At 43.3% G+C, this 19948-nt stretch overlaps 1 protein-coding gene across 3 annotated transcripts; it reads right to left on the bottom strand.

Moving 5' to 3' along the window:
• Positions 1 to 4538: 4538 nt before the first annotated feature.
• On the bottom strand, positions 4539 to 19024 carry LOC137005118 (E3 ubiquitin/ISG15 ligase TRIM25-like). Of its 3 annotated transcripts, XM_067365900.1 has the most exons (7): positions 18936 to 19024; positions 17563 to 18175; positions 17298 to 17393; positions 16787 to 17020; positions 16504 to 16657; positions 5949 to 6008; positions 4539 to 5811 (listed from the first exon to the last, which is right to left on the bottom strand). In XM_067365900.1, exons 2-7 carry the CDS (start codon positions 18118 to 18120, stop codon positions 5255 to 5257), a joined length of 1659 nt encoding a protein of 552 aa, XP_067222001.1. In that variant the 5' UTR covers positions 18121 to 18175; positions 18936 to 19024; the 3' UTR covers positions 4539 to 5254. The 3 variants fall into 3 exon arrangements, with proteins under 3 accessions (XP_067222001.1, XP_067222002.1, XP_067222003.1); XM_067365901.1 differs by lacking the exons at positions 16504 to 16657; positions 16787 to 17020; positions 17298 to 17393; positions 17563 to 18175; positions 18936 to 19024 and adding an exon at positions 12939 to 15103 and having other exon boundaries at positions 5398 to 5811; XM_067365902.1 differs by lacking the exons at positions 4539 to 5811; positions 5949 to 6008; positions 16504 to 16657; ... (2 more) ...; positions 17563 to 18175; positions 18936 to 19024 and adding exons at positions 10795 to 11326; positions 12939 to 15103.
• Between the last annotated feature and the right edge of the window lie 924 nt (positions 19025 to 19948).

Genomic DNA, 19948 nt, shown 5'->3' with positions numbered 1-19948 from the left:
TTCCTCTCGTATCCAACTCCCATATTCATTAATATCTCTTTCCACTTTAAAAACAGTTTTCCAAGAGTGCAACACTGACCGATAAAAGGATGTAACCTCAGACAGGTTCACTTTTTCCAGTTCAAGTAAAAACAGATGTCTATCTAATTTAAGACCACCTGCTTTTTGTAAAACCATTTTCGCAGTCTGAGTCCAAGCTAAGTCCTCATGATACAGGAATCTCTGCGCTGCTTGTATTCTAAAAGCACAGATCTTACTCCGCACATCCACCAGACCTTGACCTCCCTCATAAACAGGAAGGTAGAGTGCTGCTGCACGAATCCAGTGTTCTCCACTCCAAAAAACTCCACAAATGTCCTCTGTATTTTGCAAATCAGTTCTTCAGGTGGTTCCATTACAATGAGTCTATGCCATAAAGTTGAGGCAGCCAGGTTATTTTCAACCAGAACTCTTCCTCTGTACGACATTAAAGGTAATATCGATTTCCATTTAAGCAGTCGGGGAGACACCTTTTCCAGCATTCCCTCCCAATTTTTATTCTGAAATTGTTTATTTCCAAAAAAAAAAACCCCTAGCATTTTAAGCCCATCTCTTTCCCACAGCAATCCACCAGGTAATTTTGGAGGTCCTTGCCCACTTTTCCACTGACCAATAATAAGTCCCTCGCAGTTTACCCTTGCTGATGATGCCTTCTCATACTTTCCAATAGTTTCATTTAAAATCATTTTGATTTGAAATAAAAACAGTAACATCATCAGCATAAGCTGATATAGAGATTCCATGCATAATGTTTACATCAGGAAAATAAAATCCACTGAGATCCCTTCTTAGCCTACACAACAGTGGCTCAATAGCAAGGCTATATAATTGTCCAGAAAGTGGACAGCCTTGCCTAATCCCTTTTAATACAGGTATTGGTGCACTCAATCCTCCACCAGCTTTCACAATCACAAAGACTTCAGAATATAACAGTTGGATATATGATATAAAATTCTTCCCAAAGCCAAAATTTTTCAAAACTTCAAAAAGATATTTATGATTGACTCTATCGAAAGCCTTCTCTTGGTCTAATGAAAGCACACCCAGGTCAACATTATTGAATTGATTAAAATCAATTACATCCCTTAACAAAAAAAGATTTTCCATAATTGACCTATTAGGGATACAATACGTATGATCTCTGTGAATTAATAATTCCAAAACATGTTTCAGCCTATTTGCTAAACATTTTGATAGTATTTTATAGTCCATACACAGTAAAGAGACAGGTCTCCAGTTCTTTAGAAGGCATAAATCCCCCTTTTTAGGGAGCAAAGAAAGGACTGCTCTTCGACAGCTTGCAGGAAGTAACTTATTCTCTATACTCTCTAATAATACTTCATATAAGTCATTTCCTAGTATATTCCAGAAAGTTTGATAAAACTCTGCTGGCAGTCCATCAATTCCTGGAGAACGGCCATTTGATAACTGTCTCATTGCTTCAGTAATCTCCTGAAATGTAATTAGTCCATCCAAAGGTTTTTTTCTGTTCATTTGTCAGTTTTGGTAGATCACTCAGCAAATCAGAAACACATTCAGGATCACAAGTCTCAGCATCATACAAGTCCGTATAAAAATTAGCTGCCAGTTTCCTTATTTCTACTGGGTCAGAAGTTATGGCCCCGTCAGGCCGACGAAGATGATACATTTGCTTTTGGTGGACACTTTTCTTTTCAAGATTAAAAAAATTTGAGGAAGGAGCATCCATATCTTTAATAGAGCACATTCTTGCCCTTATTAATGCTCCTTTCACTTGTTCTTGTAATAATGAACCAAGTTCTTTCTTTTTATTCAAATGTTCATGTTGTACTTTTCCATCATTATTATTATTGTTCACAAGAATATTCTCCAAAGCTTGTATATCCCTTTGAAGTTTTTGTATCGCTGCTTTCAACACAGAAGTAGAATGTGAACTATAATTTTGACAAAAGATCCTTATATTTGCTTTACCAACCTCCCACCACATATGCAAATCTTCAAAAGAAACCTTTTTTAACTTCCAATCATTCCAAAAAAATTTAAAGTTTTCACAAAATAAAGCATCTTGTAATAATTTAATATTAAAATGCCAAAAATAATTTGGTTTTGAAATTTTCTTCATATTCAAAACAAATAATATCAAATGATGGTCTGAAAACCCAGCAGGTAAAATAGAAACATCCGTAATTTTATTATTCCATTCTTTACCTAAATAAATCAGATTGATGGCTACAGTGCTTCGTATTTCAGGTTAGTATTTTTGTTTTGCCTCAATACTTTAATACAATGAAAATATATATGATACTATATTATTAATATAATAAACTTGCCTGAAAATATTGTTAACATGGTTACACGTATGTAAGTTGTGGAATTTTCCCAGTCAGACGTCACTCGTTGGTCGGTGTTGGGGCGGTGTGAACATGACAGTTTTTTCTCATAGAATTCTAAATCCAACGGCCAACTTGTTCGTTGGCGTTTGTCGGTGGTTGTCGTTAAGCCAGCTCGAGCACTTCCGGTGAACTGTTAGCTGTTCATTCTGTAGTCGTTGTACATCAACAAAACCATCTATGGTTGACTTTTTAATGTTGTATTTATATTTTAATGCAGTTATCACATTTACCTAATTTGCCAATAAACCAGTTTTATTGATTGCAATAAAGACGAAGCTATTGGGACTGTTTAAAAACGCCGTGTCTGTAATTAGACACACACACACACACACACACACACACACACATTTTTTCCCCAGCACTTCAAATGTTATTTTTAATGTGATGACCACAAACATTACTTGTTCATCCTTCTGAGATTGTCCCCATTGTAAAACCGAACGTTTAAAAATGTAGGAAATTTAACATTTGATAGAAAACACTTATTTCAAAATAAAAAAAGACAGTAATTAGCACTTTAACCAGCAGGTGGCGGCAAAGTAGCATTTATTTGCGCACATATCAGCCATTTCCTCTAAACGTTTTTCACTTCGTTTTTGACTAAATATTAAACATTATAAAATAACTAGGTTTAAAATACATTTTGTCAATGTGAAGTATGAAATACTCACAAAATCTTATGAAAAACAATAACTTTTATTGTGAATTACACAGAAAGCGAGCACCGTGCTCTCCCCACAGCAGCTGTCAGTCAATGCAGAGCAAGATCAATGATTTCAGCACACTTGTGAAAACACACATTTTATTCAATTAATCTAACTAAAGTGCACAATAAATATTTAATTTTTGAAGTTGTTTTTCCACATAAAAGTGTGAAAACTAATGGTCGAATTGAATTTAGCCGAGGAGGAACATTGAGGTACGTCTTTATTTTTTTATTTTTTTTATGCTGTCTTACGTTTGAATAACTAAATTAATGCTATGCCACACTTATTTAAGTGACTATATTCTGATTATAAACTAAGTATTACACTACTGATGCTCAACACACCAGCAAATGACATCTCACCGGAAGTTTTCGAGCTGGCTTATATTAATGCGGAAGTTCTAAAGAACGCTCCGTGCATATAGTCCATTGGCCTCTACTCTCACCAGCAGCTCACTATCCATTTTACCATATCTTGTCAAAGCTTTCTCAATTTCATCATTCCGAATAAACGGTGGCACATTCGATATCGTAACTCTCGTGTTCGGAGTAACAAGCGGTGAAATAATAAGAAAATCGCCACTTACCACAATTCCGTCGCTTATCAACTGATTGACATATTGACTATGTCTTCCTTCTCGACAAAGACCACCACTGCTTTATTCATCCTAGATGCCGAAGTAATGTTTTCATATCCAACTTTTTCCCCGATTGCTAGCAATACATCTTCAACAGTGACGCCCTGTGCAGGTACACACCTGATTCCATGGCGGAGCGACACAGGTGACGCTACCCCCACGGGGATAGATGCCGCCTAAAAAATTCCCAAACACTCGCAAAAGAAATTAAATGTTAGAAAGAAAAAACATTCAAATAATTGAAAAACAAAAACAATCAAACAAAAAAGAGAGAAAAAAATAAATAAAATGTTTAGACGGAAAAACCCAAATCAATCGTCCTCTCCTCGTGAGCACCCTCACACGCACCCCAACACTCCCAGCATGCACCGAGAGAGCGAGAGAGAGACAGAGAAAATATTGTTTAAGCCGTGACTTTGCAGTTTTGATGCTCTTTGTACTTGGCTTAAAATCATGCCATATCTATTAACATGAAATAATAAGATGAATGGTGTGTAACATACAGAAAATGTGTTTGTCAGTCTGTGTGTGAAATGATTGAATCATTGATGATTTCATGTTTGTTGTAAAATGTCATTGGCATCAAACCTTTCAGAAATCAATGTTTTAATAAAAGTGATGCTTCCTTTTTATATTTAGCTCCTGTGGAGAAAAACAACAATCACAGACAATTTCACATTGATCATGAATTCTAGAGACAAAATATTTTCTAAAACACACAATTTTATCGAATGATCATTAGAATGTTATTAACACAAAATGCATAATTTGATTTGCTCTTTATTTTATCATAATTACACACTACACTATTAATTATACATTAAACCAAAGAAAAGCAAATATAAAGATGAATCTTTTAAAGAAACATTGCTATTTTCTGGCGGAAGATGAAGATCGCATTTTAAAAAAATGTGAGTCTTTAAAAGATTTTTGCCAATCAGTCAAAATCAGGCCTCATCCTGAAGTCAACTTAGTTGTAAAGAATTGTAAAGAAACTGTTTGTAAAGAAAGAATATCCTACCGGCAGGTAGAAACACAACAGAACAAAATATCATCTGCATTTAATACATGAAATATAACATAATAGGTGTGATGATGTAAAACAATTATTTCATCAACACCTCACTGTAAACAGTTTGTTCCACAGCCGATTATTTCCCAAACTAACCCTGACACCCTGTGGCTTGATGATGAACTGCATCATGGATTCAAACATGAATTTTTATGTGCTAGAAACCTTGCTGGAGATGAACACTTTCAGAAGCCAAGATTGCAGAATACACAAAATCAAAATCATTGCAGCATCAGATTTTGTATCATCTGATAATTAACTGTATTTATTTACTATATCCATCTTAAGAGTGTCTTATGGGTGTTTTATATTGATTAATGGTGTTTAAGAAATGTGTCTTTTGTTCATCCAAACTACAAATTACATTTTAATTACAATATATTGGCCTACATGTTTCAGAAGTTTAGCAATTGAATCTGAAATTCGATCAATACATTTTTTTCTGGTCTGTCTGAACTCTCCTCTGCTCTATAATTCTGACAGATGAACCATCTAAAACCCCAAAAGCAGGGTATAAGGGTTCAGTGAAAGTGGTCTGGACTCTGTGAAGGAGAGTCATTGTGTCAGAGACGCTGTAGAAGGACAGAGTTCCTGCTCTGTGATCCAGATACACTCCTATTCTAGAGGAGCAGACAGCAGGGATTGAGACGTGCTTATTATTATGTATGAAACTGACATTCTTATGATAGCGGGACAATCTCCAGGATTTTATGTTGAAGCCAAGTCTGCAGTCATTACTGTCTCCTTTACGTCCAATTCCTTTGTAACAAACTGATACAATCCAAACATTCCCACTGCACTCGACCTCCCAGTAACAGCGACCGTACAAACCCTCTCGACACAAGACATTCCAATATCCATCAAATCGCTCTGGTTGATCAGGATATTCCTGAACTTCAAATGAATGTGTTGCTTTTCTGTTTTCTTCTGACAGTTTGAGGTTTTTGTGTGCTGTGTTTGGATCCAGTTGCAGTTGACAGAAATCTGAGAAGGATGGATGCACACAAACAACATTATAAACTATATAATTATTATATTCTTTATATTTCACTTGACTGATTTTTATCAATTAACAAGTACAGTAGACCTATTTGTGTTTGTTGAAAAATAGCTCGACTTACATTGCCAAAATGTACTTGGAGTCTTTGGTTCTGGAGTCTGTGCAACATGAACATTTGACACTGAAAACAAGAAACACAAATGTAAAGTCAATATTTAGGTGTAATCCTATATAGCATTAGGCCCTATTTTAATGATCTAAGCAGTGCAGGTGCACTTAGGGCGTGTCTGAATCCACTTTTGCTAGTTTAACAATGGAAAAAATGGTCTGCGCCAGGCGCATGGTCTAAAAGGGTTGTACCTAGTCACTTAATGAGTCATGGGTGTGTTTTGGGCAAAACATGGAATAAACCAATTAAAGTGTTATCTCCCATTCCCTTTAAAAGCATGGCGGATTGCTATTTACATGGTGGAATCCTTTTATTTTTAAAGGTGCCATCGAACGTTTTTTTACAAGATGTAATATAAGTCTAAGGTGTCCCCTGAATGTGTCTGTGAAGTTTCAGCTCAAAATACCCCATAGATTTTTTTTATTAATTTTTTTAACTGCCTATTTTGAAGCATAATTAGAAATGCGCAGATTCAGGGCTGCTGCCCCTTTAAATCGTGCACTCTCTGAATACAGTAAGAAACGATGGTAACTTTAACCACATTTAACAGTACATTAGCAACATGTTAACGAAACATTTAGAAAGACAATTTACAAATATCACTAAAAATATCATGTAATCATGGATTATGTCAGTTATTATCGCTCCATCTGCCATTTTTCGCTGTTGTCTTTGCTTGCTTACCTAGTCTGATGATTCAGCTGTGCACAGATTCAGACGTTTTGCCCTTGTCTAATGCCTTGATCATGGACTGGCATATGCAAATATTGGGGGCCTACATATTAATGATATGACTGTTACGTAACAGTCGGTGTTATGTTGAGATTCGCCTGTTCTTCGGAGGTCTTTTAAACAAATGAGATTTATATAAGAAGGAGGAAACAATGGAGTTTGAGACTCACTGTATGTCATTTCCATGTACTGAACTCTTGTTATTCAAACTATGCCGAGGTAAATTCAATTTTCAATTCAATGGCACCTTTAATATTTGGCATGTTTGTGTGCTGCTGCATGTCCCTGTGTGTAATGTAAGATTGAAAATATCCAAAGATATTTTAAAATAAACTAAGACATTTGCTTTACTGTTTCAACACCCTCTCTCTTGCTACAAGGACCATTTGGAAGGCACAAATGTGTTGATAGTGTGTTACGGTACACAGGAGGCAGACACAGATGTAAAACAGGTAACTTCTGTTTATTGACACCAGTAGAGCATGGATCATGAAACAGGTAAGCAGAGTAGATTCAATGGATGATTAGATGGTAATAATGGAGATAGTTACTGTCCTTTTCCTTTTCAGATGTGGAGATGAATGAACACGCTGGAGCTTGGAGATTGCTGGAGGTGACTGGAGCTGACTGGAGCACACCCACACAGAGGACGAGACACACTGAGGGAAGGAGACACGCTGGAGACAGGTAAGTATGGAGCGAGGAGTCCTTGAGGTAAGCATCAACAGAAGTATATGCGAACAAGACCGGACATGGAGTGCTGTGTGTGTGTGCTCTTTATGGTGCTGCTGATGAGTGTGGTGATGAGGTGCAGGTGGCGGTGATTAGTACTCTGGAGATGGTGTGCGCTGGGATTGGTTGAGGTTGGAACCTGACATGTCTGTGACAGTACCCCCCCCTCCACAGCCCGCTCCTGAGGGCCGAGGACCCCGACGCCGTGGTGGTCGTCCTCTTCCCCGCGGTGCTGGTCTATCAGGGTGGCTGTTGTGGAAAGTTTGGAGTAAGTTGGGATCAAGGATGTTGTTTCTTGGGACCCAGGAGCGTTCCTCGGGGCCGTATCCTTCCCAGTCGACCAAGTACTCCAGCTGACCACCACGATGCCGGGAGTCCAAGATCTCATGAACCTCGTATGCCGCGCCATCCTCCAGGATGAGTGGAAGGGGGGGTTCGGCGGGAGTCACGTCAGGTCCTGTGGAGAGAGCAGAAGAGTGGTAAGGTTTGAGGAGTGAGACGTGGAAAGTGGAGTGAATGCGGTACCCTTGTGGCAGCTGGAGTTGGTAAGTGACTGGGTTGACCTGCTTGATGATGGGAAATGGGCCAATGAACCTGGGACTCAGCTTTCTGCAGGGCAGACGCAGTCTGATGTCCCGGGTGGACAGCCAAACCTTCTGACCGGGCTGGAAGACAGGGGTGTTGGAACGTCGAAGGTCAGCTGTCATTCTGCGTCTGCGCAGGGCTCGTTGCAGCTGATGGTGCGCTGAGTCCCAGACCCTCTCGCTCTCTCGGAACCAGTAATCCACTGCCGGAACGTTAGAGGGTTCCCTGGTCCAGGGAAACAGTGGGGGTTGGTAGCCGAGTACGCACTGGAATGGTGTGAGTCCTGTAGTCGACTGCCGGAGAGAGTTCTGGGCGTACTCGGCCCAACCCAGGAACTGGTTCCAAGAGTCCTGGTGGTCATGACAGAAGGTACGGAGGAAGCGGCCGATCTCCTGGACCTTCCTTTCCGTCTGCCCGTTCGACTGCGGATGGTATCCCGAAGTTAGGCTGACGGCCACACCTAGGAGGGAATGGAATGCTTTCCACACTCTGGAGATGAACTGGGGTCCTCTGTATGATACAATGTCCTCTGGTATCCCGAAATACCTGAACGCGTGGTTGAAGAGCATTTCTGCGGTTTCCATGGCAGTGGGCAATCCTCGTAGTGGAATGAGACGACAGGATTTGGAGAAACAGTCTACGATGACTAGGATGCAGGTATTTCCATCTGAAACAGGGAGATCAGTGATGAAGTCCACTCCTAGGTGTGACCATGGTCGGTTGGGAACGGGCAGAGGAAGGAATTTCCTAGCTGGCAGATGACGAGGACTTTTGGAGATGGCGCACTCCCGACAGCCCTGCACGTACCTTCTGACATCAGATGCCATCCCTGGCCACCAGAAGCGTTCTTTCAGCAACGAGATGGTTTCATTGACCCCCGGGTGACCAGTGCCTAGTGACGTGTGAGCTAAGTGAATGGTTGGAGTGCGTCGTGTCCGGGTGATGTAGAGCAAACCAGGTGGACAGCCCGGCGGAGGGTTTCTGGAGGCATTGGAGGAGGGAATGGTCTCCTCTGACCAAGTGATTGAGCTTACAATGAGTGAGCTCGGGATGATAGGCTCGGGTTCTTCTGTCTTTTCTTCTGGAGCATGGAGACGGGAGAGAGCGTCGGCTTTGATGTTCTTTGAGCCTGGACGATAGGAGATGGTGTAGTTGAATCGGGAGAAGAACATGGCCCAACGGGCTTGTCTTGGATTTAATCTTTTAGCAGAACGAAGATACTCCAGGTTTTTGTGGTCTGTTAGCACCAGGAACGCATGTTTGGCTCCCTCCAGCCAATGCCTCCACTCTTCCAAGGCAAGCTTTACAGCTAAGAGTTCCCTGTCACCGATGGAGTAGTTGACTTCCGCCGGGCTGAGCTTGCAGGAGAAGAAGGCGCATGGATGGAGTCTACTTGGCGTCCCCTGCTGCTGCGATAACACCGCTCCCACTCCGGTGGTAGAGGCGTCTACCTCTACGATGAAGGGTTGTTCTGGATCGGGGTGAACGAGTAAGGGAGCGGTGGTGAAGGCTTCCTTGAGGCGGTTAAAGGCGTTGGTGGCTGCTGGGTTCCAGGACAGAGACTTGGGCTTGTTTCGGAGAAGGCTGGTGAGCGGATGGGTGATGGAGCTGTAGTCTTTGATGAAACAACGGTATAAGTTTGATAATCCAAGGAAGCGTTGCAACTCTTTGATGGTAGTGGGTTCTGGCCAGTTGGTGATGGATTCCACCTTCCTCTCGTCCATCCGGATGCCACTGTGATCATTGATGTATCTGAGGAATGAGACGGTGGGTTGATGGAATGAACACTTTTCTGCTTTGAGGAATAGATGGAACTGGCGTAGACGGGTGAGGACCTCCGCAACGTGTCGGCGATGTTCGGCCTGGCTCCGGGAGTAGATGAGTATATCGTCGATGTAGACTAGGATGAAGCGGTTGAGAAACTCCCGGAGCACCTCGTGTATGAAGTCCTGGAATACGGAGGGGGCGTTGACCAGGCCATACGGCATGACAAGGTACTCATAGTGACCAGTAGGGGTGATGAAGGCGGTCTTCCACTCATCCCCCTCACGTATCCGGATGAGGTTGTACGCGCTGCGGAGGTCCAGCTTCGTAAACACAGTGGCACCACGGAGATGTTCCAGGGCCGCTGGGACGAGAGGAAGGGGATATCTGAATTTGATGGTGATTTTATTGAGAGAGCGATAGTCAATGCATGGCCGCAAGCCTCCGTCCTTTTTAGCCACAAAGAAGAAACTGGAAGCAGCAGGGGAAGTAGACGGCCTGATGTATCCTTGGGCTAGGGCCTCCTTGATGTAATCCTCCATGGCCTTCTCCTTCGGGATGGAAAGTGGGTAGATCTTACCCTTCGGCACTGGTTCACCCGGAAGCAGGTCGATGGCACAGTCCCATGGCCGATGTGGAGGCAGCTTGGAAGTCCTTTGTGGGCAGAAGACATCGCTGAAGGGGGCGTAACACTTGGGGATGTCGATGGAGCGTTGTTCAACTGGACTCTTGATGGATGTAGCACAGAGGGAGAGATCAGAAGATGGAGAAGGTGGCACAGGAAGTTCAGTTAGACAGCGAGAGAAACAGGTGTCGCCCCACTTCAGGATTTCGCCCGTCTTCCAGGAGATGGTCGGGTTGTGCTGCTCCAACCAGGGGCGCCCTAGAACCACGTCAGCGGTGGAATCCTCCAGAACCAGCAGATGTAATTCCTCTTGATGGAGTAGACCGACTTGAAGCTTGAGGGGTCCTGCCACTGTGCGGACATGCTTACGGCTGAGAGGCTTGCCAGTTATGGAGTTGATCTGGTAGATCGTCGGAGACGGAGAGGTCTTGAGACGTAGCTGCCGGCAGAGGGCGTCGGAGACAAAGTTGCCGAGAGAGGAGCACGACCACTGTAAGGGAGATTTCAGCGGCAGTAAGATTGACGACAGTGGTGAGTGGTTTCATCTTTTGAGTAGAAGGAATGATGGCACTCACCATGGGTCGAGGAGGTCTTGTGGGGCACGCCGCAATCGCATGCCCGGGAGCGCCACAGTACAAACATAGGTTCAGGGTCAGCCGACGGCGGCGCTCAGCAGGGGATAAGTTCTCAACTTCCATTGGTTCGTTGGCTGGTTCTGGGGAGCTGACGGGTTCGGATCGGCAAAGGAGCATGTTGGGAAGTGACTGGTCCTGGTGCTCTTGGAGGCACGCCTGCATACGAGTGGCACAGCGGATGGATAGCTGGATGAACTTCTCGAGGCCGATGGAGTCCTCGTATGGAGTGAGATGCAGCCGTACCCGAGGTTCCAATCCTTGACGATATGTGTGTAACAAAGTTCAATGTCAGGAAGGAAGAGGACAGGGTCAGCTTGACTACTGACTGCTTTATTTGTGTTTTCAAAAATAACAAAACAGGTGTGCAGACAGGCACAAAACGGTCAAATTACGTAAATTAGTCCCCCTGTTATACAGCCGGCTCTGTTTGTCCTGGGCTTGTAACAAATTCTCCGTTGACAGCCGCCCCAAAGTGTGAAGTTTTGTTCTCAAGTCCATGACATACTGAATTTCGTTCTTACTTTGAGATGGTCCGTCCTCCCAAGTTTCTCTTAGAACATCCAAAACCCCGTGGGGCTGGCGTCCATAGAGAAGCTCGAAGGGGGAAAACCCCGTGGAGGCTTGCGGGACCTCTCACACAGCGAACAACAGGGGTTCCAACCATTTATCCCAATTTTTGGCGTCCTCCTGAACGAATTTATGAATCATGGTTTTAAGCGTGCGATTAAAACGTTCGACCAGCCCGTCCGTTTGTGGGTGAAAGACGCTGGTACGGATCGTTTTAATGCCCAATAATTCGTAAAGTTCGCGTAACATACGTGACATAAACGCCGTGCCTTGATCGGTGAGGATTTCTTTTGAAATCCCCACCCGGGAGATTAAACTGAACAGTGCGTCCGCAACACTCTTAGCAGAAATGCTGCGGAGAGCCACTGCTTCAGGATATCGTGTTGCATAATCCACAATGACTAATGCAAAACGATGTCCTCTAGCTGATCGCTCTAATGGCCCGATGAGGTCCATACCAATTCTCTCGAAGGGGACCTGCATTAATGGAAGTGGGCGCAAAGGCGCTTTTGGGGTGGCCGGTGGGTTCACCAGCTGACATTCACGACAAGACGCGCACCACCTGCGCACATTCTCATGAATGCCCGGCCCAAAAAATCGGGTCATGAGGCGATTTAGTGTTGTTGCCTGTCCTAAGTGTCCAGCCATAGGATTAGAATGAACCGCCTGAAAAAGCATTTCCCGGCGGCTCTTTGGAACTAACAACTGGGTTGTATCTTCTTTTGTCTGGGTATCTTGGGTCACCCGATACAACCTATTTTTCATAACTGCAAAATATGGATAGGTAAGCGCACGTCCAGGCTGGAGAGGCTGACCGTCGATGACTTGGACCTGTTCAAACGCACGTTTCAACGTCTCATCCTGAGACTGCTCCAGGGGAAAATCATCGCGCTCTGAGAGAATTATTCTCTCGATTTCACTCTGTTCCCCTGAAGCAGCACTCAGTGGTCCCCGATCAGTCTCTCCCGCCTGCACCCGCGCCTCCACATCCACCGCATTTTTTCCCCAAGAGGCATCCGTGCATAAATAACCCAGTAATTCAGAAAATGCTGGCCAATTTTTTCCCAGAATTAACGGATGCCGGAGGTGCGAATTAACTGCCACCTCAACACTATGTTTTTGTCCCCGAAATTGGATAATGACCGACACTACAGGATATTCCATTACATCCCCATGCACACACCGCACCTTAACCATGCGGCTTGTATCCAATGCCCCTGATGAAATCAGGCTTTGATGGATCGAGGTTTGGTTACATCTTGAATCCACCAAAGCCTGATAGGTACCCCCCTTGATACTCACAGGTATTTGGTACCAGCCAGCTTGACCGGGGGCAGCCTGTGGGGCGTCCGGGACCCGAACCATTGTCCCAACCTCCATCACCGGACATTTATCTATGAAATGCTCCGGGTCCCCGCAACGCCAACAGGCCAGCCAAGACCTCCCCGCCGCCCCAGTGGCAGGGGGTGGGTTAAATGATTGGCGTGGAGAAAGCGGAGAAACAGGAGTGGGATCCTGTCCCGTGGAAACCAGTCCCGCCCTCCTGGGCGGGGCACGGGGCAACCCGGACTGGCTCTGGTCAAACCCGCCCCGTCCCCGGGGCGGGACACGCGGATATCCAGGCGGCCGTGACCTGGGTAAAGGGACAGGACGAGAGAGAGGGACAGAAGATGGAGAGGGAGAGAGAGAAGCAGATGGGAGGGGTTCGCCGACCCCGGGGCACGCCACCATATGGTCCTCCGCGAGATGGATGGCCGAGTCCAGCGACGTGGGGCGGTGGCACTGGACCCACTCGGCTGTCTTCTTCGGTAGCCGAGTGATAAACTGCTCCAGCACCACTCGATCGACGATCTTCTCCACGTCGCTTCCCTCAGCCAACAGCCATTTGCGGCAGGAGTCCCGGAGCTGTTGGGCCATCACGAAGGGCCGGCCGGACTCAGCCAGCTCGAGCGAGCGGAAACGCTGCCGGTGTTCCTCAGGGCTCCGGCCGACCCGCTGGAGGATGGCCCTCTTCAGGTCGTCGAAGACCAGGAGATTCTGGACCGGAAGCTGCTGTGCCGCTATCTGGGACTCCCCGGAGAGCAGCGGGACCAGGCGCATCGGCCACTGGTCCCGCGGCCAGCCTGACAGCTCGGCCGTCTTTTCAAAAAGGTCCAGGAATGCCTCCGGGTCGTCCGCAGATCCCATTTTGTTGAATGGCAGGTGGGCGGGCACAGCGCGATGTTCCGTGGCTTCCGGTCGAACCTCCCGGTCAATCCAGCTCCGGAACCTCTTGCGGTCCTCCTGCTGGGCTTGGACGATGACTTGAAAAGATCTTTCCTGATCTCTCCGCAAGTCCAGCAGGGCCTGATGTTGTTCCTGTTGTAGGCCCGCGAGGCTGCTGATAATCTCCGCAAATGGCACTCCGGAGGACGATTGCATGGCGGCGGCTTTCCTCTCCCTTCCCGGGTTTCGGCACCAGTGTAACAAAGTTCAATGTCAGGAAGGAAGAGGACAGGGTCAGCTTGACTACTGACTGCTTTATTTGTGTTTTCAAAAATAACAAAACAGGTGTGCAGACAGGCACAAAACGGTCAAATATAACATAAGCAACTCCAGCAGATAATTCCAGCATCCAGGAGGTAAGCAGTCAGTAGTCCTTCTCTCTCTCGGCCACTCCTGTTTCTCCTGGCGTTATATACTCTCTCCACGCCAATTACTGAAACAAGAAACAGGTGTTCGTCATTTACATTTAACCCACTCACTCAACTGCTCGTCTCCTGCCTCTCTCTCCCGCTGCGGACTTCGCTGAACCACGCCCCCCTCGCCACAATGTGGTAATCAAAGCTTGTTCGTTTCATCCGCTGACTGCAGCAAGCGTTCTGAATTGCAAAGCATAGTCGTAAATGGACATTGATCCTTGTTTTAAATTATAGTTTCTCATGAGCAGATGAATCTGTAATGGGTTTCCCGAACACCTCCCAGAAGTGGGAAATAAACGCAGGATAGGATTGTGTCACTGCACCACGTTGTGACCAGATGGAATCGGCCCACTTCAATGCTTTGCCGCTTAACTGAGAGATGAGAAAGGCTATTTTTGATGTATCGCTTGGGTATAGGTGCGGCTGCATCTCCAGGACCAGTTCGCATTGCAGCAGAAATCCGCTGCAATCCTCCGCCGATCCTGAGTAGGGCGCCGGTTTGGCCATGGGACTGGTGTACGGCGGTGGTGAAGAAGATCCTGTGGTGCTGGCTGTGGTGTTCGCTGGTGCAGGTGAGGGAGAAGTGACTGGAGATGGTGGCGGTGGATTGGTGGTGAGGGTTCGCCGAAGTGCATCCACCAGGGCCTGAAATGGATCAGGTTGGCTCATACTGGGTCTGCGGTGTTGGTCCGGTCTTCTGTTACGGTACACAGGAGGCAGACACAGATGTAAAACAGGTAACTTGTGTTTATTGACACCAGTAGAGCATGGATCATGAAACAGGTAAGCAGAGTAGATTCAATGGATGATTAGATGGTAATAATGGAGATAGTTACTGTCCTTTTCCTTTTCAGATGTGGAGATGAATGAACACGCTGGAGCTTGGAGATTGCTGGAGGTGACTGGAGCTGACTGGAGCACACCCACACAGAGGACGAGACACACTGAGGGAAGGAGACACGCTGGAGACAGGTAAGTATGGAGCGAGGAGTCCTTGAGGTAAGCATCAACAGAAGTATATGCGAACGAGACCGGACATGGAGTGCTGTGTGTGTGTGTGCTCTTTATGGTGCTGCTGATGAGTGTGGTGATGAGGTGCAGGTGGCGGTGATTAGTACTCTGGAGATGGTATGTGCTGGGATTGGTTGAGGTTGGAACCTGACGTGTCTGTGACATAGTGATGAAGGCCTGTAGGCCATGTGTACATTGGGGGTCTACAAATGGTCACACCTTTAGTACAGTGGGGGAAGATTCAATCTTCTGATTGGTCAGTTTGAATGTCTCACATTTGGGTTTCAGTCACATGGCCAAGGAAGGGATAAAAGAAGATTGTAACTGTTGCTCTGTCTCTTTGATTCTTGGCTTTTCTTGGGCACTCTCTGGCCCTCTCTCCCTCTCTATGCCTTTCTCTTTCTCTCTCTCTATCTCTCAGGTAAGTTTTTCATACATGCTGGGTACGATTAATAGTATATCATCTTATCATCTCATACATCTATTTTGTAATTATTTTAAGTGTAACCATAATCAGATATTGTCATTAAACCCTTTCAATTACAAATGATGTGCTAACTTGTTTTGATATTTAGTATTAATATTAATGTGCTCCCTATTGCAATATAATATTGTCACACTATAGCAATGGTCTCCCACATATTTTGCTATTATAACTGTGCTTATTTACGTTGTTGGTATAAGTTGCAGTGGGTGGTAATAGACAAGAAATGTACAGTTTTCTACCATCTTGTTGATAACGTTTTTTTAGTCATTCGGCGACTCTATAGCCTTAACCCTGTAGGAGGTCCACCCTTACAGTAACAAGCAGAGGGTACGCACGTTGTGCACCCGCCTATTGGTGCATATTACTAACACGCCCCTTAAATAACAAAAAGAACACTGCAACATTGACTTTAGACCAGGTTTCAGTTGGTCAATGACATGGTAATTTTCAGTTGGCTCAAAATAGCAAAACAGCAACAATGTGCCTGAACACACCTGGTTTTCAGACCAGCACGCCCATGGGCGAACAGATGGGCTCGAGTGCATTTTCTATTTAAACAACGTGGGCACTGGACGTGAAAATGATAACTGCATTGGGCTGAAACTAGCAAAAAACACTCGCATCGCGCCTGATGCATTATGCCGGGTGTATGATAGGGCCCTATATATTCAGAGAAAAGCATTCAGACCTTCTTTGGATATTCTGGCTGTTTGTTGTTGACAGGCGTCCTCTAAAACCTCCTTAAATGCTGAGATTGAAATGTCTTTAAAAGACAGATGAGTGTGTTGAGTGAAGCTGGGAACGTCTTCAAATGAAGGTAAAACACACACAGACTGACACCTCTGAAATGAGAATAATAATTCAGACATAGTTTGTAAGATCTTTTCCAAAAAAAAAACAAACAAAAAAAAAAAACAATCATAGCACATTAGTTAAATTTTTTTAGATTCTCAACATTTTTGCATCATTACCTTCAGACACTGGATCTGATCATCAGTATTCAGAAGTTTCTCAATCTCTGCTTGTCTTTTTCTGAGTTCTGTCAGCTCTTGATCCAGATGTTTGTGAAGTTCCTCTGCTCGATCTATCTCAGTCTTCTCCTGAGCTCTGATCTGCTCTTTAATCTCAGAGCGTTTCTTCTCAAGAGAGCAGATGAGCTCAGTGAAGACCTTCTCAATGTCCTCCATGGTCTCTAGAGCTGAACTCTGTCAGAGACACAAAGATCTGATCAAGAAGATCATTATGACTCAAAATAAGACAGTAAATAAGTGGCTGTCAAGCTCCAAAATGTACAGAATTCTCAATAAGAACACTGTGAATTGTATATCATGATTCTTAAATCATTTTTTTTGGAGCTCAAAACCCATTGGTCATCATTCACTTTTATTCATTTTAAAAGATCTACTTTATTTACATGTAAAAAAAAAAAAAAAAAAAAAAAAAAAAGCTTTAAAACTAAAGAACAAGGGGAAAAAAACATACTTTAAGCAGCTTCACAGCTTCTCTGAGTTCCTGCTGACCTCTCTCTCGCTCCTGGATCAGCTTCTGACACGCCAACTTTACCTTCTTTATCTCTTTCTGAAGATGTTAACATAAAATAAATAAATAAAACAATAGGCAAGAATAGACACTGGTAAAGGGGTGTAACAAGGTGAACCAAAATTACAGCCTATAAATACAGTATATGCAATATAATAATAATAATATTAAAACAGTTTATGCATGTTTTTATTATTGTTGATATTACCTTCTTACTAGTCCATTCTGAATCCACAGACACTGTGTTGTGGTCATTATGATTATTAATACACAAACAACAAATGCATTGATGATCATCCCGGCAGTAAATCTCCAGAAGTTTCCCATGACTGAGGCAGATGTTCTCCTGAATGTTTCTGGAAGCTTGGACTAGTTTGTGCTTCATAAACGCAGGAGATTCATAGTGAAGCTGCAGGTGAGTTTGACAGAAGGAGGCCAAGCACTGCAGACAGGACTTTACAGCTCTGTTCTTCTCTGTAGTGCAAACATCACACTCCACAGCAGCCGTTTGTAGGGACGTCTTCTGCAGCGTCTCCATCATCTCAGCTATCAGAGTGTTTTTCTTCAGTAGAGGTCTCTGACTGAAGCTCTCTCTGCATTGGGGACAGCGGTACGGCGGCCCCTGCTCCTTCTGGCCCCAGCAGTCAGTAATACAGCTCATACAGTAACTGTGTCCACAGGGAATCGTCACCGGCTCCTTCAGAGGATCCAAACAGACTGGACAGGTGAACTGATCCACATACTGACTCACTGCAGACTCGGCCATTTCTTTGCAGTGTTCAAAGATGAACAGATTCTCAGTCTCTGTTCTGTTGTAAGAGCTGTTTTGCCAAGAAAAGCAGCATTATTTGACAAATACTTGAGTGAATGAATGTCAAGATTTTACAAAGTCCAAGTATCTAACCAAAAAAATTGTTTGAGAGAAGCCTGATCACAATGTTTAATTTTTTTCCTCAAGAAATAAACTTTGTTCTCTGCTGATCAACTGCAGGCTGTATGCTGTTCACATATGCTGTCAATAGAGCTTAACTTGTATTTAGCCCAGAATAGTCCCTTTAGACTTGGGTAAAGTTGGTTTTATATTCGCACATTCGGACATCCGTATTCAATAGCCTTGTTAATCACACTACATTGGACATTCACAAGTAAATATGACATTAAAACAATAGGCTACTTGCCTATTTTGATCGACTGTGGAAAATGTTGTAAGTTGACAATCGTTGGTTGTCAATATCATGTCGCTGCTTAAAATCATGCTTAAAATTCGCAAACATTAATTTATTGCACATTTATTGGAAAGTCTGAATTTATCAGAAGTCCGAATGTGCGAATATAAAACCAACTTTACCCAAGTACCCTTTAGTCATGATCACCACAGAAATAGTTTTGTATTTTTTATTGTAAATAGTAGAAAGTAGTTTTGTTGTACACTTCAGTATGTAATCGAGTAGGCCTATTCCGTTACAATAGTACTTTCACGTTTTCATTAGACAACAAAAAAATCCCAAAAATAATCATTTAGCAATTTAAGTACAAAGCAGACAACATGATAAAGTAATGATCTTTGAATCTTGTCCTTACCTCGACAGAAATACAGCTCAAATATGATTTACAGTTTATCCTAAAGAACATAAGTTTTATTTCTCCTGAATTCAAGCACTTCCTGGTTTTCAGCAAGTAAAAAAAAATGGGCGTGTGTTCAGTTGGTGAGTTCAAGTCCCCCAGGGAAGTTCATGTTTATGACTTTAGGTGCATTCAAGTCATTTTCGTCAGAGTAAAACGGTGGTGTACCTTCTCTTAATAAACTACACAAAAATACAGCAAAGTTTTACCTCTATACTTCTAGAAAATGATAAACAAAGAATGTGAATCAGGTGTGTTTTGCTTTTTATCACATTTACAATTTCTTACTTTCATATTTATCTTGCCCACTAACCCTCTACTTGGAGTAAAAAGCTCTTGCTAAACAACTTATCACAGTTGACATTAAATTTCTGCAGAATATGTAAAATATGTCTGATATCATTTTTGATTATTTAATGTAAAATACTAAATTAGATATTCTAGGTAAATCTATGTATTTTGACAATTTAATTAATTGAATAATGACAGACAAATTAAATCAAAGAAATATATCTGAATGACACTACAGTTCTCTAAATTATAAAGTAATGTCATAATAGTATTAGAATCACAGATTCTTAAGACAATGTTTCCTAAAATTAATTTTTCCACTGAAATGAATCAGAAGATCACTGTAATGTTATTAACACAAAATACCCCAATTTCATTAAATTGTCTTTATTTTGTCAAATTAACAACAGCAACACAAAAGAACAAAATAGCGGCTGCATTTAATACATAACATGCTACATGATGTGACACATAAAACATTTGATCAACGGTGCTGTAAACAGTTTGTTCCACAGCTGATTATATTCCAAACTACCCAAATTACCCTTGATGATAAACTGCATCATGGATTCAAACATGAATTATTATGAGCTAAACCTTAGAATACTGATCCTTCATTAATGAAGGATCAGTATTCTAAAGTGTTACCGAAACCTTTTGTCAGATGCAAAGATTGCAGA

This window comes from Chanodichthys erythropterus, chromosome 17 (assembly GCF_024489055.1).
Source record: "Chanodichthys erythropterus isolate Z2021 chromosome 17, ASM2448905v1, whole genome shotgun sequence".
Taxonomy (NCBI): domain Eukaryota; kingdom Metazoa; phylum Chordata; class Actinopteri; order Cypriniformes; family Xenocyprididae; genus Chanodichthys; species Chanodichthys erythropterus.
Note: the sequence above shows the minus strand (reverse complement) of the source record. Positions and strands in the feature narration are given on the sequence as shown.